General features: G+C 38.8%; 1 protein-coding gene across 5 annotated transcripts in view; it reads left to right on the forward strand.

Moving 5' to 3' along the window:
* The window catches only part of VAV3 (vav guanine nucleotide exchange factor 3), a 255820-nt gene that overhangs the window by 192710 nt on the left and 35461 nt on the right, over window positions 1-27649 (forward strand). For all 5 annotated transcript variants that reach the window (XM_038412017.2, XM_043520500.1, XM_038412019.2 and 2 more), the window contains one exon: window positions 16280-16416. In XM_038412017.2, the coding sequence (XP_038267945.2) occupies window positions 16280-16416 (137 nt within the window). The remainder of the gene's footprint in view (window positions 1-16279; window positions 16417-27649) is intronic.

A 27649-nucleotide genomic window follows, 5' to 3' on the forward strand; every position in this document is an offset into this window, starting at 1 on the left:
AGCACAAGCATTCAAAAGTTACAAGTCAGCCCTCTTCCCTCCCCTACAATGCTATTGGAATAAAAATAATGAGATTTTAAAAATTATGCCTTTTTGTTTTTTATTTGCCTTTTGGTTTTTGAGCTTTTGGGGTTCACATATTCAAGCTTGTCTCTGTAACTGTAAGGGCTAGTTCCTTAGTACTTAGATTTTTCTTTTTTTTCTTAAAGCTGGAGCTTTAAGAAAAACACTAAATACAGACTTTCATAATAAAAGCATGAGAGCTGGCAATACTGCAGGGTTGGATAAGAGTGAAGAGCCTCATGGCTGTTGCAAAGGATGTCCATATTTCACCTGCTCTCTTCAGATATGTTTCTGAAACAATGGGAGTGTATTCACTTCTCCACTACTTTCCCAGCCTCAGGTTTTGATGACTTCTCCCCAGTGAATATCCTCAATGTCTACCTGTACTGCTGCTCCAAAGCTTTCCCAAGCAGGAGTAGAGTGAAATCGACCTTTTTCTTCTTTCAATAGAGTCATTGATTTGAATGTACGTGAGGATTAATGAATCCTTTTATCCCTTCAGGATAGTACCTTCAGCTTAATGATGGGGCACATTTACAGGGAGGTGTGGGAAAACTATTACTGCTGTAGCCAGACTTTGCTCTCCAGCTCTGTCGTAAGTGTTTAACTTTTTCTTAATCTTTAACATACAGTGCTGAATTAAATAGTAACTTCATTATCTGAAGCATTGAGAACACCACCCTATTTTCACTTATCTTTTGGGTTATTCTTTAACCAGCCCATGTGGGGGAGGGAAGCATTTGGAGTTGCCGCTCTGTTAGTTCAGGTGGTAAACCTGAAAGTTGAAAGCTGCTTTTGAATTGCTTCCCCAGTTGAATTTGATGGCAACAAATTGTATGAAGTATGAGATATCAACAAAGCCTTCATAGGTAGATGACAGCATTCCTTCCAGAATGACGTGACCTAGGCCAGTGAGGGTTTGCTTGAAAATTTACTGATCATTACAGTATGATTTATAATTATAGCACAGCAATCTCCTTGGATTCACACCATACGGTCTCCTTTCCACAGCTTTAACACTTGTCCACTGTAGGACTCTGGGCTTTTGTTTTAGAGAACATTGAGTTAAATGAAGAGAAGGTAGAAAGACTGAAAAGGAAAAAGATCCCATAATCTAAAGATTTAAATCCAACACTGATTCTGTGCATGTATGTTGCGTATGCTATTGTCTACTTCCAGTGGTGTTGATTTTAATACATAAAGCCCTACGTGGTCTAGATCCAGAAAAGTAAGAGACATCCAATGATCAGCTGGGGTGTTCTTGCTGATAAATTCCCTGATCTGAACTCGGGGCCACTTGAGGGGAGGAATGTTCTTGATGGAAAGATCTCTGGAGATAACTGCCCTTGTTGGACGCTGGAGTCGGTATTTTGTCCTTCAAGGCATGGTTGATTGTCTGATTTACCCAATGTTTGCTTGAGAGAGGGTAAGCTGATAGTTTCTATTTTATTTTCCATAGGGTTTGAGTGGTTGATGGTGACTTTATCTTATAAATTTCCATCTGTACAGTTCGAGGGTATTCCTTTATACTGCTTATTGTTGATTCTTTATGCATTTTATCTTAATTTTCTGTTCTTCGAATGGCTCTGCATATTCCCATTTATGAGTACTGGATCACATTGTGATGCCTTATGGTAGAACTTCTAGCAGTGTCCCTTCAGCATCATGATACATTGAAGGCGAGGGTATGAAGTGGGCAGAGCTCCCTCACCACCTCAGTTTCTTCCATGGTTGGATGGATGTGACTGCTTTTTGGAGTTGGAGTTTCTTTCTGCTTAGAAATAGTTAGTGTTAGCCCATTTATTATAGCTAGTGAATTAATAGTTATCAGTTCCAGATTACAGTGGAACTTAAGAAACAGAGGAAGCCAGGATTCAAGAAATGTACTTCCTGTCTGGCTGTCTTCCTGGCATCTGATGACTTAGTGTGGTGCCTCAAGTGCCTGGGAGAAGGACAGTTGCTTTCTGCATGTTCAATCTGCCAGACCTTTACTCCCAGATCCTGTAAGGACAGGGAGACTTGTTTGCAGATTCTTCTTCTAAAGGAAGCCTTTGAGACTAGATCCTCTAGACCCCATCAGTCCTCAGATCCTAGGTCTAAGACGTCAGTCTCTGCCCCAGTGGCTACCAGTGCCAACCAACTGCAGGGTCCCAAGAAGTCGTAATCCCTGTCAAGGTTGGATTCCTTTCCCACAGTTCCCTCAGTCAAGCCCCCGAGGTTACAGATGCCTGAACTGAGGGCCATGTGGTCAGGTCCATCTGCTCTGGTTCTGGAAGAGAAGTCAAAGGACAGTTTCGCTACCCTTACCAGTGCCATAACTCATTTCCCCCCAGTAATCCAACTCTGACAGAATCCCTGCTGCTGCAGGACCAGGGCTGGTCCTGACTTTCATTTGCAGATTGAGGAAGATGGAATTGATCAGTGTGTCAGAATCTGCGCTTTTAGCATCTTCGATTCGGTCTGTTGAGCTGCCAAAGAAGAAAAAGGTATAGAGAAAAAACAGCCGCTCTTAGCAATGCCAGTTCCTGTGCATCAGAGCTGTTGCATCTGCATGATTCTGCATGGAAGTCTGTTCCACCCATCTATAGTAGCAAGGGAGATGGATTCGTGTATAATGTCGGATCCGAGGTTGTCCATGTTGTCAGATCCTTTGTTGATTACTGGATCGGTTCCAATTACATCCACAATTGCAGAACGCTCTGAAACCGCAATAGCCCAGGTTCACCTTTCAGCTCTGATTGAGTTGTCAGTTCTAAATGGGAAGCATAGGGTTTCCAAAAGAAGGCATGTTTCCCCAGTTTCAAGATCTTCTTCCTCATTCCCCGTTAGGAAGAAGAGACTAGAAGACGCTGCTGGACTTACTCCAGAATATCCTATGTTTCCTCCTTCTAGGACCCCTACAGAGTCTCCAAGATCTGGTTTTTCCTGCAAGGATGTTACACAGTTAGGTGGATTGTATAGTGTCCTCTTTAAATCTTCCGGCAGTGCCTGTAGAAGAGTCTTCTCACCCAGTATTTGATATCCTTGGTGCTGCTTTGAGAAGTAAAATATCCCTATCCAAAGTTTATGGGTTTGGTGTATCCATCATGATGTTTATCCTGTGGCCCTATATCTAGCAGGGGAAAACAATGAAGTCATGGATCATCTGAGCCAAGAGAGCTCCCAAATGCATGCATGGTCCGTAAAAGATCAGTTGGTTTAAACGATCTCCAGCTGGATTGACCATATGTAGACTTGTTCACAACAAGGTTCAGCAAAAAGTGTCACCTTTCTATGGCAGAGTAAGCAAGGACAGTCAATTCCTTTCAGTTGCCTCTTTTCTGTACTGAGGGAAAAGCTTGATGTATGCTTTCCTTTCCTTTCCTTTCCTTTCCTTTCCTTTCCCTTGATCCAGAAGGTAGTGAGAAAGATATGTCATGATAGGGCAAGAATGATTCTCATTTCCCTGGCTTGGCTACATCAACCGTTGTTTACTGATCTCCTTCAAATGACTGGAGTATTTGTGTCCTCTTTGGTCCCCAGATCTACCCCATCAGAAGGTCATGATCATTCATCAGGACCCACAGACTCGTCATCTGATGGTATGGGCAATTGGACTTTGACTCTGTCTGCTCTTGAGCAGTCTAGAAAACAGTTCACTAGAAGCTGATACAGTTTAAAGTAGACCATATTTCAGACGTGGATGAAGGGAAGATCTGATTTCCCAGTGTCTGCTTCCATTCCTTGTGTTCTAGAATATCTAATGTACATTACTTCGTTGGTGTATTGTGTGCAATATTCATTTACAGTTGCTGCCATGTACATAAGGCAAAATCCATCTAGATTAGAATGGGTCCCATTGTGTCAGATAACAGCTATCAGGTATGTGGTAAAGGGCATGTTTATCAAAATCAGGGTGGAGTCCACAGTAAAAAGTTGTTGAAGAGGCAGATGATATAATTCATAACTGAAGTGTTCAGAAGCATTACTGAAAAGTCCAGTGTACAAATGAAACCAGTTTTGTCATTCAGAATGTCTTAGATTTTATAAATATTTGCTCAAATCCTGTCCACTTTGTCAGGTTTCTCCCACCTTTTTTCGCTCCTATGTTACGGCTACAACACTTTCTCAATGGAGCTTGCTAGACACACAGAATATGTTACTTATGAGAATGTACTTACATCAACTGCCCATTAAATCTTTTATTGGAAAGGCAGATGTTATTGTTAAACACTAAGTGCAAAAGAGAAGAATTTAAACTCCTTCTACTACTTAGTTTTGTAATTCATTCTCTATAAACCATCAGTGGATATATCTTCTGTAATATATATGTATGTGTGTGTATTTGTGTAAACGTTATAAATTGTAATTAAAAGCAAAACTAGTCAGAGAGCCTAAATGTCATAAAACTGCATTTTCAAAGATCTCATTGTGCACAGTTATTTAGCCCACTCCTCCATGAGTACTTAAATATATGCGCAGTGCTGTCCACATTATGATTAACCACCCGTTTTGCTGAACTGACATATTGGAAAGCAGGGCCTTCTTCCATTGTCATGCTTTTAATATACTTTGAGTCACACTGCACATGAGCCCCGCCTGTCATGTTCTTGTTGTTACACATTTTGGAAGCCACTCCTTATTATCATTATGCTTGTCTCAAAGCAAATAACCAACTTCCATCCAAAAGCATCCATTGCCTGAGTGTATGTACCAGGACATTATCTTCAACAATGTTCACAAGTTTAGGCTGTATACAAGACCTGCAGCATTATACACCTCATGGTATTCAATGTCTTATTTTCCACAGTGAAGTCTTCCATTCATATTCTCAAGATCCTGTCTGCCAAAGCGAAGCTTCTTTCCCCTTTCATTATATAACATACTTTTCTTTAAAATGTACATGTAAGTGAACAGCCCACAAAATATACTACCCAAAATATAGGCAGGTCCTCTGGAATATCTGCTTAGTAACTCATCCACGCTTCATTCCCACTTCTGTTGCCAAGTCTAGCGTTACTGATCATCCACAACTCTGTCTGCTCATGCCCTCATGGCTCATCCTTTAATTGTTTGAATTTTGTCTGTCCAATTTAAGCTGTGAGCTCGTCAGGGCAGATACCTGCTTAACAAAAGTGTTTGTAAAGTCCTGCACACCTATGCCAGTATATTAGAAGGAATAACAGTCAATATAACACCTTTTGTTCAGCATCTAATAAATGCCATTTTGTACTTTTATATGCTATAGCACCTCAATAAATCACATTTGTTAGTTCACATACCAAAGGAAAGAGTCTCCTCATTTCTTAGCAAAGATTTAATAGCAGAAGTTTTTAGTGAAGGCTTATATTTCTAATACATCATTATTTGTAAAACTATATTAGAGTGCATTTACCAGCACAATATAAATTATTTGTTACTTTGCAGTTGTCAAAGTAAAAAGTGCTTATTTTGTGGTATTGTTCTCTTTTTCATTTGTGTGTTCTTACTTGTTAACTCCCAACAGTTAATAATTTTCACTGTTAGTTTAAAGTATTGAGATTCTTCAACATTTAGACTTGACCCTGAAAACCCTTACTTAAGACTCATTCAAGTCACTTGAAGTAAGAAATGGTTGTTTGAATGCAAGTTTGAAATGAAATATGTACAATGAAATTATTCTTAATATATGTCTATTGAAAGAGGAAATTCCATGAGAGAGAAGTCATAGCCAATCAACGAAGAAAATCTATGTACTGTCTAATGTCTCCACCTTTCAGACCATGCTCATCATTGTAATATTTGAATGCCTAGGAGCATTATCATTACCACAGCATGAAGGCGTGCATGTTACCTAGTTTTTCTCCTCTTTTTCTCTTGAAGCCAACCAGTATTGTATTAGGATTAACTGGGAAGTCAAAATACAGAAGAGGAATATTAAGATTCTAAGTACACATGTCTGAATGTTGAGTATAGACTGTCCACCTAAGTTGCAATTTTGCATGGGTTTTCTATTGCTTTAACTTCTTTCTTCCTCTACACTCCACATTTATCCATATGAGCCATCTGTGTTGTCAGTGATTAGGTTGTCCAACCTAGATTCTCAAAAATAAGTGGGCTAATGTTAGATTCCTATGGGCCAGATCTACAGAAGTTTTCAGCAAATGCAATAGGGGTTGCTTCATTTCCCCCCAACCTCTTAAAAATAAATAAATAAATAACTCCAAAAAATCTTTACCTGTGCTGAGACTTTTTTAATCTAGGAAATTTCACCTTGGAAGGGACTTATCTTGATGTTTTATAAATCCTAAAGTAATGTGTTGATGCAAACTGAAAGCTAAAATCAATGCTTGAAATCCCAAATGTGTGTGTCTATGTGTGTTCTAACTTTGGCTAAAAAATAGGTTGTATTCTTATGACAAGATATGCTTATCAGGATAAGGGTCTGCACTGTACTCAGTTCTGTAAACCGAAGATACAATCTCTGCAAACTTGTGTGTACACACAAGATGGCAAAAGGGCTTCTTGAAGTTGTAAAGTTTTTTCCATTTCTGATAAAGACATGAATGCTGATTAACCTGTGTTAGTAGAGAAATTTTCCCCTTCACAGCTTGAGCTTTAGTTGCTTGCTGATGTATTTCTTCAGAAGTTGCTACCCAAAGTATAGCTGATGCAGTAAATGGTAACAAGTAGAAAATCAGTCATTACAAAAGTCCCAAGTTCCACAATTAGGGAGGATAAACTAGGAAGAGATTGACGGGCAACCTAGAGTACTGCTTCAGGGAGGAATTTAAAGCACTACTGTACTAAGAAGTGTTGAAGGAGAACTGGAGTGAGTAAATTAAAGATGAATCAGAATGTCACTGGGAATAGATTTAGGATTGCAAAGAATTTGTATTTCTGTAGTAGATTTATCTATCCTGGGGGATGGAACTTTAAAAGCTTTTATCTGTATGGAAGTGGAGGGAAGAGAAATGTAAATATTTTTCAATTAGGTTTTGGAGCTATGTTGTAAATTTGTCAGCTTAGGTGGGGGAATGGGATGGTGCAGCTCCACCGCCCCCATATTCCACTAGAGTATTCTGTGCTCAGGCAAGAGAGCAATGCGGTGGTACAAGGAGAACCTGGCCAGGGAATCTTCTGTCTAAATGCCTCCATGAGTGGAACTTTAAACAGTTAATGGAGGAGAACAGGAGCTGAATGTTAAATATGCAAGAAGCCAGATTTAGCAAATTTGTAGATTGAAAGGAACCATAATGAATGTAGGGCCAAGTGAAGGAGAACATGTGGTAAGTGATACAGTGGAAGGATAACTCATCAGAAGCAGAACAAAAAAAGGTAGATTCAAAACTGATTCTTGAGGAATTGTCAGTATTTCTGTTGAAAAGGCATCTTTCCTGGACATAGTGTGAACTTATGAAAAGTGTCTTACACATTTTTAAATTCTTCAAGATACTCACAAACAATGACATTTGGAATCGAGAGAACCAAACATGCACTTAATGCATTGTCTTTCTGATGCAGGAACAACCACGTCGTCAGTAGTTTTATCCAACATTAATTATATTCCTTAAATCCTCATTCTGTTCTGAAAAGTACCGTTAAAAGGTGTTGAGATGTTCCATCTATATTGGCTCAGTATCATTAATCAGTACAGTGTAAACAGAAGTAACATATAAAAAGAACATATTTTTGTGACTGAAGTCAGCAGCCATGACTCTGAAGAGTCATCATCAGATCTGTGGAGTACAATAAGTACTGTTTTTGCATACTCACCTTTCAGAATAGAATTGGCCATTAAATATCCTTTTCAAATTGGATTACTGCACTTTAATAAAAATGACTGGGTAGTTGACCTCAGAGAGATTAGTGACTTTTTTGTTTTTTTTAATTGTCTCAGAGCCATCAAGTTGAGAACATAGCTGTTTGCTGTATTCCCATGTTTCTCTTGTTACCCTCATCATCCCATCTGTTTTCCCTCCATTGTTGTTGTTATGCTCACTTGTTGCTTTTTTTAAATCTTAAATTGGATTGGGAGCCCTATAGGGCAAGGGCCATGATTTTGTGTGTGCTTGTACAGTCACCACCACAACTGGGTCTTTGGGAGCTACTATAATTCAAGTGGTGGTGATGATTTGAAAATCAAAAGCTTAAGCTCACAGATTTAGCTAAATTCTAGCGCTTGGTTCCCAGTATATCATTATGTTGGGAGTACTTGTGGCACCTTAGAGACTAACAAATCTATTTGAGCATAAGCTTTCGTGAGCTACAGCTCACTTCATCGGAAGCATTCTACATGATGAGTGATATTCTGAGTCACATTTCTGACGCTTAACCTGAATAGTTGTATACTTTCAAAATATTGGAATGGGCTTCTCTCCCCAATTAGTTGGTTTGTAGGTGGATGTAGTTCAAGAGAGTTACCTACCTGGGGGACTAGGATTGAAACAAAGTGGTCTGGTGGGAGGCAAAGCAGCTTGTCTTCAGCTCCAGGGGAGGCAGGTGCTGCTGAGCTAGGACTCTGGCTGAGGTAGTGTTTTTATTTATTTATTTATTTATTTATTTTAAAGAATGTGGTCTTACCTCATTCTTTGAGATACACTTGATGGTATAATATTAAGCACTTGATCCAAAGTGGATTGAAGTCTATAGGATTCATTCTATTTCTTAAATGGCCTTTGCATCAAACCCCAAATATTTGGATGATTCCAGAAAATTCATGAAACAGTCTCCAACCATAAAGAAGGGATCATGAGACAATCACTGTCAACCCAATCCTCTTTCTGATCCTCAAGATTCAAATTAACTTGCACTGAACTTTCAATGCAAACAGAGCTCACTCAGTGAGCCCTGAAAGTAAAACACAGTGTAACCATGAATTCACCAGTATGCCCCATTCTCCTATATTTTTGTTCCATCATTCTCTATGATAAAATGATCTGTGACTAAAGCCTAAATCAAACTTTTGATTATTCAGGAATAACAGATGCTGAGGTCTCCTCTGACAGGGTTATCACTAGCATGAATGACTCCTGTTGTAGGCAAGAATAATATTTACATATCTTATTTCTCCACGGGAATCTTTGTATCAGACTCTGATGACCTTCAGCGCTGTTCATAGATACAGAGATGCTTTAATGCACATATGTAGCTTATTCCTAATGTAATGGGTATTCTCTCTTAATACTCATTTTAAAACTAAAACTGTATGGAATATGTGAGCCTTCTTCCTTGTCCTGTAATTACCAGAGAACATATTCAAATGTGGAATACTAGTTTAGATAAAGGTAAAGTCTGCACTGTAGCCAGATTGGTACTTTTATAAAACATGGCTACGACAGACCTGTGTTTATCCCTTGATTTCTCATGAACTGTGATTCAGCTCAGTCTTTTGTGTGATCTGGTCTTGGTTGCTAAGGTGTGTTCACCTGGAGGTTCTCCGGGTTTAGTCTGGCAGCCAGAGGGGACATGATTTCAGCCATTTGATGGCTTTTGAAGGCCAATATTGCAGCTGTTTCTTTTTAAAGATCAGATGTTGGCACACTGATTTTGTTTGTTCATATTGGGAAGTTTACTAGTGTAGACTTGTAAGCACTAAGGTAAAATCTTGGCCCTACTGAGGTGAATGGCTAAACTCCAATTGATTTCAGTAGGTCATGATTTCAGCCTATTGCTTTTCTTTTGTTGCAGTAGTTCTATGTACATTTAAATACATTCACAAGCACCTATCTTTGCACCAGATATATACCTCCCAAACGGTTTTCTGTGAATATGCCAGATCTCTTTGGTACTGCAGCTGTAATACCTCACAGTGGTAATGTCTCTAGAACTATATTTTACATAATCAATTTTAGTTGTTAATTCTCTGTTTCTACTGAAGATGTTTTGTACTTTCATAGTCCTCTCAGTGAGGTGTACCTCAGAATATGTTGCTGAAAATAATAGGGGTTACCAACATTTAATTTGAATATATAAAAATTTGCCTCTGTACTACCGTGAAACTCAACTGCATTGTTTATACCTGCTAATCTACACTTTTAAAATTAGTGATAGGATTGTATAGATAACTTCAGAAAATAAAATTCAGTTGTTCATGGAAACAGCCTCCCTTCCAGATGTTCTGTATGTCTCCTGTTGTCATTGGCATTCAAATACCATTTACTCGTCACTGTCTATGAGATTCCTATGGAGAAATAAAGATTCCCTGTTGTGGGGCGATTGTTGGGAATTTTTGATGGTTCTATAATCAAATGTCACTGAGAACAAGCTGCTTTTAAAAACATTTGCTTTGGTGGTAGAATTTATTGATGTTTAAAACACATACTTTTTCTTGCATTATAATATATTCTGCCACAGAATAATTCTAAATCACAAATTTCCCACCCATACACATTATTTACTCTTGTTGATTAGCTATTTTTTTAAATGAAAAGCTTCTTGAAGTTTGTGTTTAATAACAAAAAATTGCTCTTGTACTTTCCAGATAAACCTATCCTTTCTAATAATGTATTTTTAAACAAGTTTAAGAAGTTATTAAACAGTTTAGGACTCTTTTGGAAGGATACCAATTTTTAGATTTCCATTAGTGATATTAAAAATATTGCAATCAATGTTCAGTTGTTTATGAATGTGGAGCTTTGAGTCCTGTCAACTCAATGCTATAATGTGAAGCCTGTCTCAACCCCTTGTTTGTTATCTCAAAACCCACATAAGTGTTCTTGTGATAGCTGTCATCTTGGCTGACACATCAAGACCTCCAGAGCCAAATGTCCAAGCAGCTACAGCTTGAGCTAAAAAGCCCAGGCTTTCTAGCAAGGCATATACCTGACTCTCATTTTCTTTGGGCACAGAAAGGGATCTGTATCACACACCACTGGGTTATATTTTCCTTTTTGGACTTTCCGTAGCAAGGTTTGATGTATACTTTCTTCTCTGTATGAACTCTTGTTTGTGAAGTTTTTACTCCTGTAGTGTGTCCTTTGAAAGAATGCTGATTTTTAATTATTTCAAAGACAATGGGGGAGGAGGGGAGAGAAAGGGGTAGAATGGGGAAACAGCTAGATTCCAGATATGAAATACAGATGTAAACACCATTTCAGTATTAACCAACTAGAAGTGCTTCTAAGGTACTATACCAAATCAGCATTATTTGACACTGAGAAAGCTAAGTACAGTTTTCTGCACACTCCATCCATTTGCCACCATTCATTGCTATATGCTTCCATGCACCCCAATCATTCTCTCCACGCCTAATTGAGATACAGCTGAGATTCTGTGGTATGAGCTTTTATAGAAGGAAGAAAGCATGTGCACATTTTTGAGTAATTTCCATGATTCGTGGAATCTTTTTTCTATATACTAAAATTATGGTGCAGATATAGCTTCTTCCACTGAAACTTTTCAGATCATGAATAATGCATACATCCTACAGATTCACTGCTTTTATATGTGTAATCAGTACAAGCTATCTGTGCCATGTCTGGATTTGCTGGGATAACCAGAGAACATAATCTCTGTGATTCAGACAGTCCCATTATTGGAGGAGGATTAACATAGGAGAGACTTTGACCTGCTTTTGAAGTTCTTTATTAGATTGTTATGGTAGGTCTGCCTCTTGAATATGAAAATCAGTTTATAGACCTTTTAAAGCATCTCTTTGTGGAGTAGATATTTTTACGTTCTCCATCCTGTTGTGATTCCGGGTATGCAATGTGCCAGGTAAAATAACTGTAATAGTTGGTCATTGTATTTTCAGTTTGCCGAATTGTAAATTTGTTTCCTCTATGCCTGTCTTGTGTTAAATACATTACATGTTCAAAAATTACAGCACCAGCTAAAAAGCACATTAGTTTATACTGAACCTTCAATTTCAGCCTACTTTAAGGAAAATGTTTCTTTTTTAATTTATATTTTGTTTTAAAATGCCAATATTCATAGACCTGAAAATTTTATTTTAAATCCTTCTACTTTAGCTGCAAAGCAAATTTCAGAAGTTAAATTAACATGAGGTATTTGTAAGTAACAACAAAAAATATTCATTATTTATATAAGCAAATATGACAAGTAGGCTCGAGGTAGTCAGGTGACATGCTGAGTTCCCATAGTGCACTGAAGTTTTCAAGCGGGCAATGAGAGTGCTCAGTGCCTGTGTCACTTGGGATCATTAATCCATGGTCCAGCGTGTTAGCCAGTTCTTTTAGGAAACTTTAATTTTGGTACCAAAAATTTATGAGACTGAAAATATCACACACAGTTTTGTTTCAATAATAATTAAATGAAATCACGTGACTCAAGAATAAGAACCTGAGACAAAGCCCATCGGATTCTTTCTGGTGACTGCAATGGGTTTTAGATCAGCCTCTTTGAGGCCAACTGCTGCAGTTTCATGTTAACAACTCCCTTTTGCCATTGTAATTACTGTAGCATTTGGTCTTAACAGAATTAAGCATGTTTAAACTTTATGCAAGGCACACAGACATGATATATTTTAATGTTGTTAATACTGTGATATCTTTTAATGTTGTTAATCCTGTGCTATCTTTTTTACAATTCTGCTGTTTGAGACAACATGGAATTTCTTTAACACTGTTGGCCTGCTGAGCATTCCACAACTCTCACTTCCATAATAAAAGTTAAATCAGGCTGCGCATGTTAATTCTGCGTGACATGATTATTCTGACCATTCTAATGGATGAAATTCTTATTTTTAATAAAGTAGGATTCCCAGTGAAACACATAGTCAAGTACTCCTTAATGCCTTTCTAATGAGATAGTGAAGAGCTGTATACACAGACTGTAAACATTTGATTGAAAAAAGCTAAAATCACTTGATGTGACATTTTGTAAAACAAATAATTTTTAATGTAAGTTTCTTAGGCATGAAATTAGGTCTCAAAAGTGAGAGGCCAGGACATACTTGATCAATGAGCTGTCAGTATGCAGTGCTATCTTCTAAGTTATTGCCACAGGGAAACTTTGTTGTATTAGGACAAAGTTATCAGCCTTGTGAATAGGTACTAATCTATACTGCTAACATTCTCTAACTCGTATGCAACACCATACACAGAAGGCAAAAATGGCTGATGCTGAATCAGTTGTGTAGTGCATCGATCAATATGTATTTTGCAGAGTGGCAACCTGATTAAATTGTTAAATGAAGCAAGAATTGGTATTTCATCTAGCTGGGTGAAGGCAGTTAATTTTTTTAAGTTTAGGTGTCTAATTTTAGATGTATTAGATAATATAATCAATTTGATGGAATAGTTGTTATTTTACTTCAGTCCAAGTCACATCATATAGAGTTGGTATTATTTTGCCTAATATTTTGATGGCATTTTGGCTTGAAATTTAGTCTTACTCATTGAAAATACTGTTAGATTATTTACTGCTCCATAAAGTTCATGTTCAATATATATACAGTAAAACCGTAGAGTTACGAACACCAGAGTTATGAACTGACCAGTCAACCACACATATCTTTTGATACCGGAAGTATGCAATCAGAAAGCAGCAGAGACCAAAAAAAAAAAAGGGGGGGGGGGTGGAAAATACGGTACAGTACTGTGTTAAATGTAAACTACTAAAAGATTAAAGAAAAGGAGTACTTGTGGCACTTTAGAGACTAACATTTATTTGAGCATAAGCTTTCATGAGCTACAGCTCACTTCATCAGATGCACTGAATGAAGTGAGCTGTAGCTCACAAAAGCTTATGTTCAAATAAATTTGTTAGTCTCTAAGGTGCCACAAGTACTCCTTTTCTTTTTGCGAATACAGACTAACACGGCTGCTACTCTAAAAGATTAAAGAGAAGGTTTAAAAATATTTGACAAGGTAAGGAAATTGTTTCTGTGCTTGTTTCATTTAAATAAAGATGGTTAAAAGCAGCATTTTTCTTTTGCATAGTAAAGTTTCAAAGCTGTATTAAGTCAGTGTTCAGTTGTAAACTTTTGAAAGAACAACCATAACGTTTTGTTCAGAGTTATGAACATTTCAGAGTTACAAACAACCTCCATTCCTGAGGTGTTAGTAAGTCTGAGGTTCTACTGTATAATATAATTCATGTATATGTGTATTTATCTGTGTATAGAAATATGATGACAAACTTTCTAAACAAAAAATGGAAAGCCAAATTCTAGGCCTGTCAAAAGCAGGTTTATCTCATATTTTCTCAGCAGCAAAATAGTTAATATCTATCAGTCCAGACAAGTGAACTGTGTTCTTCCACATTTGCTTAGTTCTTAAAAGCATTTGACCTAAAATGGTTCATATGATTACAGCAGTGTGGATATATCCAATTAATTATAGCAACCTGTAACATCCCATGTGTAGTGATAAACAACCAAATTAGATTAAAGAATATATCAAAGACAGACAGAAGAAGTGATCTTTTCTCATGCTTGACTTATGTATGTCTTTGTCTGTATACCACATGACATTGTGATTAAAAAAACTAGAATGATATAAAATGAACATAGCACACATTACATGGATTAATTGATGGGTCTCAAGATGTAATTGTAAATGGGGAATAATCATCAAGTGGGTGTGTTTCTGGGGGGGTTCTGCAGGGATCTGTTCTTGACCCTAAACCATTCAACATTTTTATCGATGACATGGAAGAAAACATAAAATCATCATTGTGAACTTTGGGGAAAGTAAATAATGAGGAGGACAGGTCATTAATACAGAGCAATGTGGACCACTTGGTAAACTGTGTCCAAACAAATAATATATGTCGGGGGTAGTCCATAGGCGGACTGTGGGCCAAATCTGGACAGCCGGATGCTTTTAAATGGACCCTGACATCTTTTTATTTACTTATTATCATTATTGAGGTTTTCTTAATTATTTTCTCTAGAGTCTGGACCTTTTCTATACCTTGAGCAAGAAATTTGGACCTTGACAAAAAATAGACTATCCCTGATATGTTTTAATACAGCTAAATGTAAATTATACATCGAGGAACAAAGAATGTAGGCCATATTTATACAGTGAGAGACTCTATCCTGGGAAGCAGTGATTCTGAAAATGATTTGGGGGTGATGGTGGATAATCAGCTAACCATGACCTCTGAGTGCAGCACTGTTACTAAAAGAGCTAATTTGATCCTTTGATGCATAAACAGGGGACTCTCCAGTTGGAGAAGTGTGTTTATATTATCCCTGTTTTGACACCGCTGCAATGACTGCTGGAATACTGTGTCCAGTTTTGGTGTCCACACTTCAAGAAGGATGTTGAAAAATTGGAGACAGCTCAGAGAAGAGCGACGAGAATGATTAAAGGATTGGAAAATCTCTCTTATAGTGATAAATCCAAGGAGCTCAATCTGTGTAGCTTAACATGAGAAGGTTAAGGGCTGAATTGGTTACCATCTATAAGTACTACATTGGGAAGAAATATTTAATAATGAGCTCTTCAATCTAACAGAGAAAGGTGTAACACGATCCAATGCCTGAAAGTTGAAGCTAGACAAATTTAAGTTTATGGCTTATGTCTCAGGAGATGGCATTCTCACCTTTAAAAAGATCCCAATTCAGATGCAGCCAATATTGGAGCAATAAGGCCAGAATGCTACCATGAGATCTGCTTCTTAAAATGAAGTATTGAACTATATATCCAATAACACTTAAGAAAAATGAGGTTTAAAAAAAAAACAAATTGCATCAGAAGCATGGAACGTTTGTCACTCTGATTTTCATAGACATGTTCCTTTTAATGGCACCATTTTTGGAACATTGATTCAAGCCTGGAGAGTTTCTCCATTTCAATGTCTTAAATATTACTTCATCACATCCGTCACATTTTTGTTTTGGATTACAAAGATAACCTTAAGATATGAACCTTATACAAGGCCTGTGTTATATATACACAGAAAAGGATGAGCTTCCTTAGTGATAAAATCAACTAATGCCCCAAGAGGAAAGTAGGAGGAGGTAGGGATGGAGTTGATGGGGAAAAATGATTCTTTTCCATTAAATTATGTGTGTTGTGCTTTTTTTGAAGTAAGCAGTAGCATAAAGAGAAATATTTTTCTTGAACTAAAAAAATATAGTGCGGAGCTGAGAGAAATTTCTCATTTCGTTGTTCAAATACAGTAGCTGGTGAATGTGTTTTTACTTCCTTCCCCGACTGCTCCTAGTTAAGTTCCTAACATTGATATATTATCTTTATTATTATTTATTTTATTATTTTATGCACATTGGAATATCTTAGATTGCCAGGTCATTGACCAAAAACCTGTATTCAATTTTCGGCAGGATTACCAAAAATGCAAGTCATTAGAAACTACAATGGGATACCACAGCCAACTCCACATGATGGCCCACCGTTGCACATCCAGACTGGGGACACTATTGAACTCATCAAAGGAGATGCACATAGCAAGTTTTGGCAGGTATGGGACTAGCAATGGCTACATTCCATTGCTTGAGAGAGAAAACTGTTATTGGCTCATTGCTGTTATACCCTGTTTTTATGTTCATCATCATCATCAACAACAAAATCTTTACTTTTTCTGCATTTTACCCAAAATATATATCTAATGTAAGAACTTCACCTTTTGGATGTCAGCCCTACTTACACACTGCTTTTTATATCTAAGGGATTGATTTTACAACTCTATCTATTTAAGTGAGTAAGTTTGCAAGATGGGGCCCTTGGTGTGAACCATTTACTTAAATGATTTAAGATGAAGAAAGTGCATGGCACATAAGCAGCAAGAGTACCCTGTGTGCTTTGAATTCCCAAGTCCTCTCAGACAATAGAACTAAGGAGCATGCTAACCAGATAAAATATTTGACTTGGATGAGAATAACGGATAAAATAGTTATCGGAGATTGAGGCAGAATTGTTTTAATTTGTTTGGGGGCAGCCTAAGTCAAATAATGACTGTTTTGTGTTTATAGGAAAACTATAATATATTGATTGGATAAAAGTTGTTTCCATGGCAACTCAATATCACATGATTCTAGTTGCTAATTCTGTTACAGAGATTGTTTTCTTTATTGAACATTCATACCAAATAGAGATTCAAACTATGGCAGCTTTCACATTTTGCTCTAAAGACAGGCATAAGAATTTTAATTTTTTCTAATTATATTTTCTTGTTTGTTTTTAATTTGTCAAAATGGAGGGAAGGGTGTGTGTGTGTGTGTGTGTGCGTGTGCGTGCACAAAATGGACAATTTGCAAATTAATAACATTGGGGGAAAGCTGATGGTAAAGAAAAAGGTATATATGCAAGGGCATCTGAAAGGTGTCTGGTATAGCCGTTCCTGTGTTTTGTTGTTGAGACTTTTCTTTGAGAATGCAATAACCTAATTAATAATATATTGAGAATACTGTGCCGTCCCCATTAGCATCTTTGGGTGATTTTTTTCTCGGTTATGTTGTCACAGACATACTCTGATATCTTGGTCAGTTTGTAATGCATATTAAGAAGTAACCGCAAAACATAAGGTTTTCTTAAAATCTTGATGTTTACTCAAGGGACATTTTGGAATAGTTTATTTCTGACCTGAAAGACCACTGTGGATACTATAGACTCATAAATTGACCAGAAGCTCAGATGTTAGTAATAAATAAATGTTTGTATACACAGTTATGTGCAATTTTTCTGTTCTTTACAGTATACCTAGAAAAAAACAAAAAATAAAAACTATAGTTTCCTCTTCTCTAATAACTTAAACCCAACCAAATACATTTTGATAAATGTTAAGAAAATCTTCCCAAGTGAAATATTTGTTTGCTTGGTCTCAGTCCTTAGCAAATTTTTATCATCCTGTTCTGTGGCTCAATCAAGAATGTATACATCCTGGGTTCCTTCTCTTTACTCCCTCTCACAAGCAGGAGAAACATGAATTGTCCTAGAGGATAGCAAAATTCTGGATTGTGATAGGTCATCGTTTAGTCTGTCTCAGTGAGTAAGAAGGAGGTACCCAGCACCTGTACTCTCTCAACTGAACCATTGAAAGCAAATTCCCATGTAACCAGGGAATATAAATTGCCTTAATCTGAAACCTTGAAACTGAGGGATGTGGGGGTGAGGAGGGGTTGATGCCACAGTGGTTAGTCTACTAAAATCTGGGTTCAGTCACAAATGAAAATGAGTGAGGAGGTCTCATGGTAGTATCCAGGCACACCAGTTAGCATGACTGCTTTCTTTGCTCAAGGTCTAGGAGTGGAATAGCCACAGTGATTACCTGTGTGTGGCTTGCACTGGTACTACTGATGCTTCACTTTTACACATAGTAAAGTCACTCACAAAGTTAATTAAATAAGAAAGGAAGAAGGGAAAGAGAGAAAATTTGGTGTTTTAAATGGAAATTTCAGCCTCTTATCTGCAACACTGCCTGTTGGTGCAACTGTAATAGTGCAAAGTCTGACTTTTATTATTGATGTGTTTTTTTCTCTTCTTTTGAGTTTCTTCAGAGCAAAGTACTTAACCTGAGGGCAAGCTTTCAGGGGTTACAGGGTATATCATATAAAGTGTGATGTAATGCTGGTTTTACAGGTTTCCATTGCAATTATACACTGTCCTCCGGGCAATCATGTTTTCCATGTATGCCAAAAGCATACAATGTGCATTGTACTAGTTTCTTCCACTGTGAAAAACAACACTTCTTTGATACAGACTTAGACCTGTAGCAATTCATTGCTATAACAGAAACTAATGCCACTATTGTTGATGGTCCCTCTACATTTTCAATGTAACTGTGCTGTGAACATTTGTTTTTGGATGAAAAATTAAATCTTTACCTTTTTTGGGGGGGAATTTTCTATGTTCCAGTAGTAGATAGAACTCACCGGAGACTAAAGTACAGTGCTGTTATGAGAGGTCACTGCAAGAAGAATGGAGAATAGATAGAGACTTGCTGGCTTGAAATCTGTAGATTAGACAAAACAGTCTACGTCAAATCTATAGTAACAAAATATCAAGCATAATAACATTGTTCACCTGGAAAAAATCTTCCAGTATTGGGGAATTATATATGAAAATACATATACTATACTTTAACAGGGGGAAATCTGCACCTGGGGGTCTCTAGGGACTAGTTACCTATTTACTATGATTGGCTATTCAGTAAGTTTCCCCATAAATGACCTGCATTTGGGAGAAAGTAACTGGGGATCCTATGCACAGTCTCATTAAATGTTTCTATTTTGTCTTAAAATAGAATTGAAATAAATTTTGTAGAGAACCTGAGCCCAAAGTAGGTCTGCAAACTGCTTTTGTCCTAGTATGAGTTTGGTTGCAATCTGTTCGATATATATTGCTAGGGCTGATTCAAGATATATCTGAGGACATCTGTTGTGGTGTCAAATGAGGGGATGTGTCAATGATTTTTCCCAAGCTCTGGCCCCAAATGTTGCCAGAAGTTAGACTCTGTAAATTCCTGTAAGTTATAGTAATAGTGCAGTCCTCTTTGGTGCTTGCTGAACAGTTGATGGGTAAACATTTTAAGGTGCAACTTTGCAGGATGTTCATAAGTGTGGAACAAATCATGTTAGTCTTTTTTGAAAATGCATTAGGTTGGCAGAGCAGTTAGGCTGAGATTTTCAAATCTATCTAGGCGATTTGGACAGCTAAATCCCATTAAAATTATCCAAATCTTGTAGGCAGTTATGAGAATCTCAGCCTTAATGTTTAAAAAGAAGCTTAATTTTCATTGTTGAAATCTGTACTATATGAAATTTATTATCCTTTTTGTATGTTGCTTATACATCACATATTGCATGTTACATGTTCTATACCATATTACCTCTGAAGGCCATTTGGAAACATCAGCACAGAATGTGGGCATGACCTCATAGGTGGGATGGATGTATACTATATGAAAGTGTATAGTACCTGAATATATACCATCTGTCCTGAACTCTGCACTAGCTCTTAGTACACCTCTAGGTGAAATTCCAGGTATTAATCAGTGTTATCTGCATATCTCTGAATGGAACTGGATCAGATTGTCTCAGTATTTATTTGTTACCATATGCTCCTTTGTAGCATTCAAGATGAACATTTTTGCTCTCTGTGCAAAATCAAACTCCAGGGAGTGGAAGGAGCCTTGGTTCCTCCTCCTGTTGGAGTACCATTTAGGTTACTTTTAGGACATGTGTAGACATGTTCAGTCTGGGTCTTTTCTTAATTTGGTCCCATTACCAGAGGGGGGAAAGGGGAGAGAAGAGATAGGATGTGATTTTTGCTGAATGTGAACAGCATTTGTTCATTTTAATTTTGGTAACATGTCTACTTATAACTGTGCCAGGCATGATACAAATAAACTAGATCTGAACATAGTCCAAAATTTTATAAACCATTTTTTTGTAAAAACAAAACCTGCCCTTTTCACAAAAAATGAATTTTTTATATTTTCATTTTTTACTAACCTGAAAAAAATAAAAAGTAACTTTTTCTTTCAGCTAATCATTTTTCCATTTCTTACTTACTCACCCCCCAACCTTTTCAGTGGGAAAATGAGAAGGGGGGGGGGAAGAGGGAATGAGAAACTAGAGAAATAATGACTACATTTTTCAGTTTCACTTAATTGTGAAAAAAACAAAAAAAAGGGAAAATGAAGAGAGAAAAGCTGTGGTGGGAATGTAGAAAAGCAGTAGGCGAAGGAAACCCGTACACTAAATAGGCCTTTTCAATAAAAATGTTGAAAATTATTCCTCTTCTAAATTTGCAGAATTGAAAATTGCTTGGAAATGTTCAGATTATAAGAAATGTTTTCCATTTTTTGACTAGCTTTAGTTATAAAACCTGGTTTCTTTTCACTGTTATTGCCTAAATCTGTGGCGAGATTAGCAATTTCTCAATCAAAGGATTGAGATAAAAATAAGATGGAAACTGGATACTGTACAACCTAGGGTTAACTTTTCAGCTGCGCACAGTCCTAGCTCTGCATGAGTCCATTGAAGTTAATGGGAATTGCATATCTAAACCTCAGGTAGCACTCTGGAAATTTAGGGTTACTGTGCAAAATGGTTCCAGGAAACCTCCCCATTAAAACAGATTCAAGAATAATGAATCATCCTCTAGTCTCACTGACAAGTGTTATTTAAAGTAGCAATCTGAAGGTGTTCATTGCTACTTTATATGCTGCAAGCATTCTGTTATATAATTTCTTTAGCAAGTCAGCACAGACATTTACTAGTGCATTTGGGATGGCCTTTAAGGCTTTTGTTAGAAGGAAATTGACTACTTACTCATCACATGAGAAACAGTTAACAAGGAAGAGATGTGCAGTTGAAAGAAATTATTAGCAAATTTGAGGTGCAGTGGTGCGACAAATCCACTGCTAGTTGCGATGGATAGTGCATATGCGCTCAGTACAGAAATCCGCAGTCATATACCTGACAGCATGCATCACAGGTTTTTATACAAGGGGCCTTGAGGGATTTAGCAGGCTATCTAAAAGTAAACAATAATCTTGTATTTTAAACATAATTAGGAATGAACATAAAATTATTCATATCAATCCTATAATTAGCAAAGAATTTTAAAAACAAAAAGCTCCTTTCAGCCTACTGTAACTTTTGTACGCTACATTTTTGAGGATTTTAAAACTTCCACAATTATATGAAACAGGCAAAACTTTTTATTTACAAGTGCAGATATTCTTAGAGGCAGTGCAGTGCTATGATCATGTTAATTTCCTGACATGTAAGACAGCTACCTTGTGTTAGCTAACTTTGTTGATAGTTGATTTGAAAAAGTAATCGGAGTGATAGCCTCCTCACATGCATGGATGACCTAGTGGGAAGATGACTGCTTCTCCATAGCCCATAAAATACCATGCAGCTGCACTAAGGTGAACACTGGCGCATCTCCAGAATACAGGAGATCCCTGCTTCCACCTGCATGGGCCTGCCCCTGCCTGTGCCACTCGTCACGGGATGCTGCTCCCATGTCAGCTCCTGCGTTCACATAGATTTGTATAGTTCACTAAGCCACTGATCATCTCCCTCCTGCCCCAGGCCAGGAAAATGATCGCTCTGTGTTGTTGGAGAGAAAATTGCCATGGTGCAGTGCCCCATACTGCAAAGGGAACATGGAGTACTTTTCTAGGCAACCTAGGGTTGCCAGGTGTCCGGTTTTCGACCAGAACGCCCAGTCGAAAAGGGATCCTGGCTCCAGTCAGTGCTGCTGACCGGGCTATTAAAAGTCGAGTTGGCAGTGCAGCGGAGCTAAGGCAGGCTTCCCATCTGCTCTGGCTCTGCAAGACTCCTGGAAGTGGCCGGCATTTCCCGCCGGCTCCTAGGTGGAGGTGCAGCCGCGGGGTTTCTGCCCGCTGCACCCGCCTCGAGCGCTGGCTCTACAGCCAGAGGGGGTGCCTGCGGACGAGGGCAGCATGTAGAGCTGGTTGGCGCACCTCCTCCTAGGAGCTGGAGGGAAATACCAGCTGCTTCCGAGAGCTGCATGAGTAAGCGCCACCCGGAACCTCTCCTGCACCACAAAGCCCTGCCCCAGCCCTGAGCCCCCTTCTGCACCCAAACTCTCTCCCAGAGCCTGCACTCGCCCCCCACTCCAAACCGCTCAGTCCCAGCCCAGAGCCCGCATCCCCAGCCCCACCCCAGATCCCACACCCCCAGCTGGAGCCCTCACCCTCCCTCGCACCCCAATTCCCTGCCCAAGTCCAGAGCCCCCCCCCCCACTCTGAAACCCTCATTCCTGGCTCCAGCCCAGAGCTCGTACTTCCAGCCAGAGACCTCACCCCCTCCCGTACCCCAGCCCGGTGAAAATGAGCAAGTGAGTGAGGGTGGGGAAGAGCAAGCATCGGAAGGAGGGGGGATGAAGTAAGTGTGGGGGCGGGGCCTCAGAGAAGGGTCAGGGTAGGGTGGGGCGGGGCAGAGGGCAAGACAAGGGTGTTCAGTTTTCTGCATTCGGAAAGTTGACAACCCTAGGGCACCCCCTTCACTCATCTCACTTACTGCAAAGCTACCATTGTGCCTTCTGAATTTTGAGCCAGATATCAATTAGCCAGTGGTGAAGAATTTTCCCCAAAGTGTTTAAATGAGTTTTAGAAGTACTATAAGAAATAGCAATATTAGTGCTTTGTACTTATCTAACATCTTCCAGGTAAGGATTTGATAGAGCTTAGCAAATGCTAATGACTCTCTTTGAGTTAAATATGTGTAATCTCCATTTTACAGATAAGGAAACTGAGGCACAGAGAAGTTAAATATTGTCTTCAGGGTCATGAAACAGTTCAGAACTTTTGACTTCCAATGTTATGCTTTCACCATTAGGCAGTGCCACCAGTACCTGAAGTTGCCTCATGTGCCACCTTGTTAGAGGTATGGTGTTTGGCATTAAAGATTCAGTATTTACTAACAGCTGCCACATACGATTTGTTTTGAGAAGTGGATCGCTCTTACTAGTGACCTCACAGGGCTGCTTTGGCACTTGTGGATGCATTCTATAGCAATCTGAATTTGGTGGGAAGACTTCTTGTATACTAATTCACATGCAAGGATGTCCACTGACAATGTGATCTCTTGTTACATTTCATAAGAATGTGTGAGTGTCGTAGGTGTGCACAGCACATTTCATTCGGGTGTGCACTCAGGGAATTTTTTTTTTAAAGGCGAACATTTATTGAATACTCAATCATAAAGGACATTATTTTTATTCATCAAACAAATTAAAGAAACTAAAACTTAACTAAACTTATTTTTTTAAATTAACAACTAAACTTTACTTAAATACAAACTTAAAAAATGAGACACAAAATACCAATTTTTTCCTGTAGTGATAACCAGGCATATACAAAGATACAGTCAATTTTCATGATCTTTAACCAGATAATGCACTAACCCAAATTGACCAAAGCGGATTAAGGTTTCTTTATCTTTCTGTCCTAGAAAATGAGACGTCGCTCACCAGGTGTTATGGACTTAAATTCCTCAATCACATCATTGTAATTAACTGATGAAGCAAATTCTTGTTCAATGTACAAAATCATGAGTGAGTCGAGGCGCTGTTGGGACATTGTACTACTTAATTTGTTTTTTATATGTGCTAGTTTTGAAAAGGCTCTTTCACATGAACAGCTTGTAACAGGTAAGACTGCAGAGCATTGCATAGATTTGTAAAAGGCCTGGAACGTGGAAGGCCGATCGATTCCTTTAGCCAATCAAGCCACTCTCTGGTGGTGTTCATAGTGCTACCTTTAGGAACAGATCCGTCATAACCCCGAAGCAATCAGACTTCAGCTTCCAACTCATCCAAGGACACTTTAAATTTGTTGGCAATGATTCTCATATCGTCCCTGCCAGTGTCTAAGCTCAGCAGTTTTTCCACTGCAGTCACAATTTTACAAATCTCCTGTTCAAATTGCTGGTCAATGCCAGTAATCCATTGAGTCTAGGAGTGGGTAAAATGAAGTTATTCTCTCCTGCGCCTCTTTTGTATCAAAGCGATGCTGGGACTCAAACATGTCATCAAAACGAGTGAATGTTTTTCTCTTCTTAACTGGGGGAATCAATATATCATTCTCTACACGCATTTTCACAGTGTCATTGCTAATAGATTGAAAATATTCTGATATTCTCATCACAGCCAAAGAGTTACGCAAGCTTTTCACCCCTGTCATTGCAGTAAGTAAGTTGAGAGTTGGAGCTTGAAGAGCCTTACTCACTTTTACCACCATCTGGAGAATAGGGTGCATCATGTGAAGGACAAAGATGAACTTGAATGAATTTAGTTCATGGATAAGGCCCCTGGCTTTTATTTTAGCATCAGCAAGGCGAGTTGTTTCAGTAATCTCTTGTAAAGCTTGTAAAATGATGGAGTAGTTTTGTTTTACAGCAGCCCCTGCTTCTGCTCTGCATGCCCATCTTGTGTTTGATAGTAATTTCAAAGTCTTCAACTGGGATACTACACTTGTGAAATCTTTTCCATTACTGCATGTCGCACAGGATTCCCCTCCATAAAGGCATAAAGAGTCTGAATAACACCAAAAAAATCAGACAGTTTCTATCTGTTTGGAATAGGTGACAGTTGCTGTGATCATTACCTGGGTGTGATAAATTGCATAGCAATCTTCTCAGGAAGATAATGTTCCCGTTGAATATGCTTAAGGCACTTCAATTCAAGAAAACTTCCTATTTTTCAAGAATATTCATTAATTCTGCTCCTTTTTACATCCAGTTCCATCCTTGTTTTCAATTCATGAATGATGGTTCATGATGGTGCATTAATTTTAATGGGAATTAGGCACCCAGGCACTTTCAAAAATCCCACTAGGCACCTATCTGCATCTTAAATTGCCTAAATACCTTTAACAATCTGGACTTCAGTGCCTAAATATGCATTTAAGAGCCTAACTTTAGGTACCCATGTTTGAGAATGCTGGGCCTAGTCCAGTTCTGAAAAGGGCTGCCAGACCTGGTCACAGATGTGCAGTTTATGGATCTCAAAGGCATTGTTTTCTAGCTTCCTTACCTTCAGAAGGCAATCAATCCATTGGTAAATGATGGATGTGAGCTTCTAGATTCCAAAGTATGGTGCTTTAATGAACAGTTTACACTTGGTTCTGAAGAGTTGCCCAAGAAAGTGAGTGGAAATATGAGGGGTTATGTAAGAGTTGAAATCCAAGGCGATTCTTTCACGTATCCCCAAAATATGTAGTTATAGCTGTACACACCAAGTGCATGTGTATTTAGGGATTTGTGACTCTTGGACCACTTCCAGTATGTGTCTCAGGAGACACATACTTATGAAACATAGGTAAAGCCCAATATAAAAAACAATAATGATTCTTTGCTAACTTGTGGTGATACATGATGGGGAGGGTAGGTAATAATGATAATTGCAGTTGGGTTGTATACGAGTCCCACCAGCTGATGCTGTGCTGAGTCAATACAGTTTTTCAGTTACCCTACCAATACCTGTTCCCTCGCCAGCATTTTCCCATATTTGGCTTTGCTTCAGTATAACTCCATTCAAGCAGACTTTCCAGAAGACTTTGAACCCAGGGCCTAGTTTAGGTGGTTTATCTTAAATAGAATTCAGCTGGCGAATTGACCTGTCCTGAGTTAAAAATTCATTGCTAGTGTGCATGAGATGTGGTCCCATTTGAATGTTTGTTCTAAACCATCTTTGGACTATTAAAAGCTTATAGATGTTAGGGGCACATGAGGGATCTTGCCCGTTTAATTTAATATAAATCCAGACAGGATATTTTGAAAAGAAGCTTTGGTTTTGGATTACTGCATCAATGCAGCTTTTAAACTGACTGTGTTTATCCATCTGATCATCTGGCAAATTGAAATCATGCTGACTTCAGAAATGGTTTATTTTCCCAAACAAATGTGCATGCTCTTCCATCAAGACGTTGTGAGGGTTGTGATGGATTTGAGAGGAAATGTCAATTATCTTTAGTGAGGATTTCCTGCATAAATCTACCAGATCTCTAACAGGAAGATACTGTGAAGCTGTGGCAAGGGTGTAAGCTTCAGGCCCTTCTCCGATTGACCATAGGGCACATCAGGACCTCCTCAGGTGGATTGCCCACCACATGGGGTTGCAAGTGGAGGAGATGGTCAAGGCTGAGGACCCCATGGTGAATATTCTCACTCCCAAAGATCCATCACGAGTAGCTCTGCCTTTGATCAAAACTGTTCAAAACGACATAAAGACCCTGTGGCAGACCCCTGCCTTGATTCCGCCGATTGCCAGGGGTGTGGAGTGCGAATACTTTGTCCCTTTTAAGGGCAATGGATACTTATGCTCACACCTGAAGCCATGCTCTCTGGTCATGTCGGCAGTTAATGAGAGAGAGCATCAGGGACAGCGAGGACCAGCCCCCAAATCTAAGGAGGCAAAAAGGATGGACCTATTTGCTAGAAAGGTCTATACCACTAGGGTCCTCCAGCTGAGGCTAGCTAACCAGCAAGCTATCCTCAGTAGGTATAACTTCAATTCATAGTTCTCCACGTTGAAGTTCAAAGAGCCGATCCCTGCGGATTCTAGGGCTGAATACTCTGCCATTATAGCGGAAGGGAAGGCAGTTGTGTGGACCTCTCTGCAGGCGTCCCTAGTCTTGGCGGATTCGTCTGCCCATACCCTCTTCTCAGGCATACCCATGAGGAGAACATCATCGCTTCAAGCATCCAGGCTACCCCTGGAAGTGCAGCAAACCCTTCCCTTTGAGGGCAAGGGGTTCTTTTCGGAGCAGACAGACTCCAAGCTGCACAGCTTGAAAGACTCCAGGGCGACCATGAAGTCGTTGGAAATGCATACGCCGGCAACCCAATGCAAGCACTTTAAGCTCCAACCACAACAACAATGCTCATATCCTTGCTCGGCCGAGGCAGGATTTTTATAGATGAAGTGGCAGGAATGACAGGTGGAAACCTTCCAACCCTCCTTTGGGGCAAGGTCATGGCCAATCTAAGCCTTCATCAGGCTCTAAACAGGCCTTTTAAAGATGTGCCCAAGGACAGCGCTCCCACCACACCTCCAGATCCTTATCCATGTTTTCTGAATGGTGTATCCCACTTCTGCCATGCTTGGTCCCAAATAACATCAGACTGCTGGGATCTTTGCATGGTAGAAGTAGGATATTCTCTCCAGTTCTGTTCCTCCCCACCTTCCTCCCCTCCTTCCTCATCCCTCTTCAC

Source organism: Dermochelys coriacea, chromosome 8, assembly GCF_009764565.3.
Source record: "Dermochelys coriacea isolate rDerCor1 chromosome 8, rDerCor1.pri.v4, whole genome shotgun sequence".
Lineage (NCBI taxonomy): Eukaryota > Metazoa > Chordata > Testudines > Dermochelyidae > Dermochelys > Dermochelys coriacea.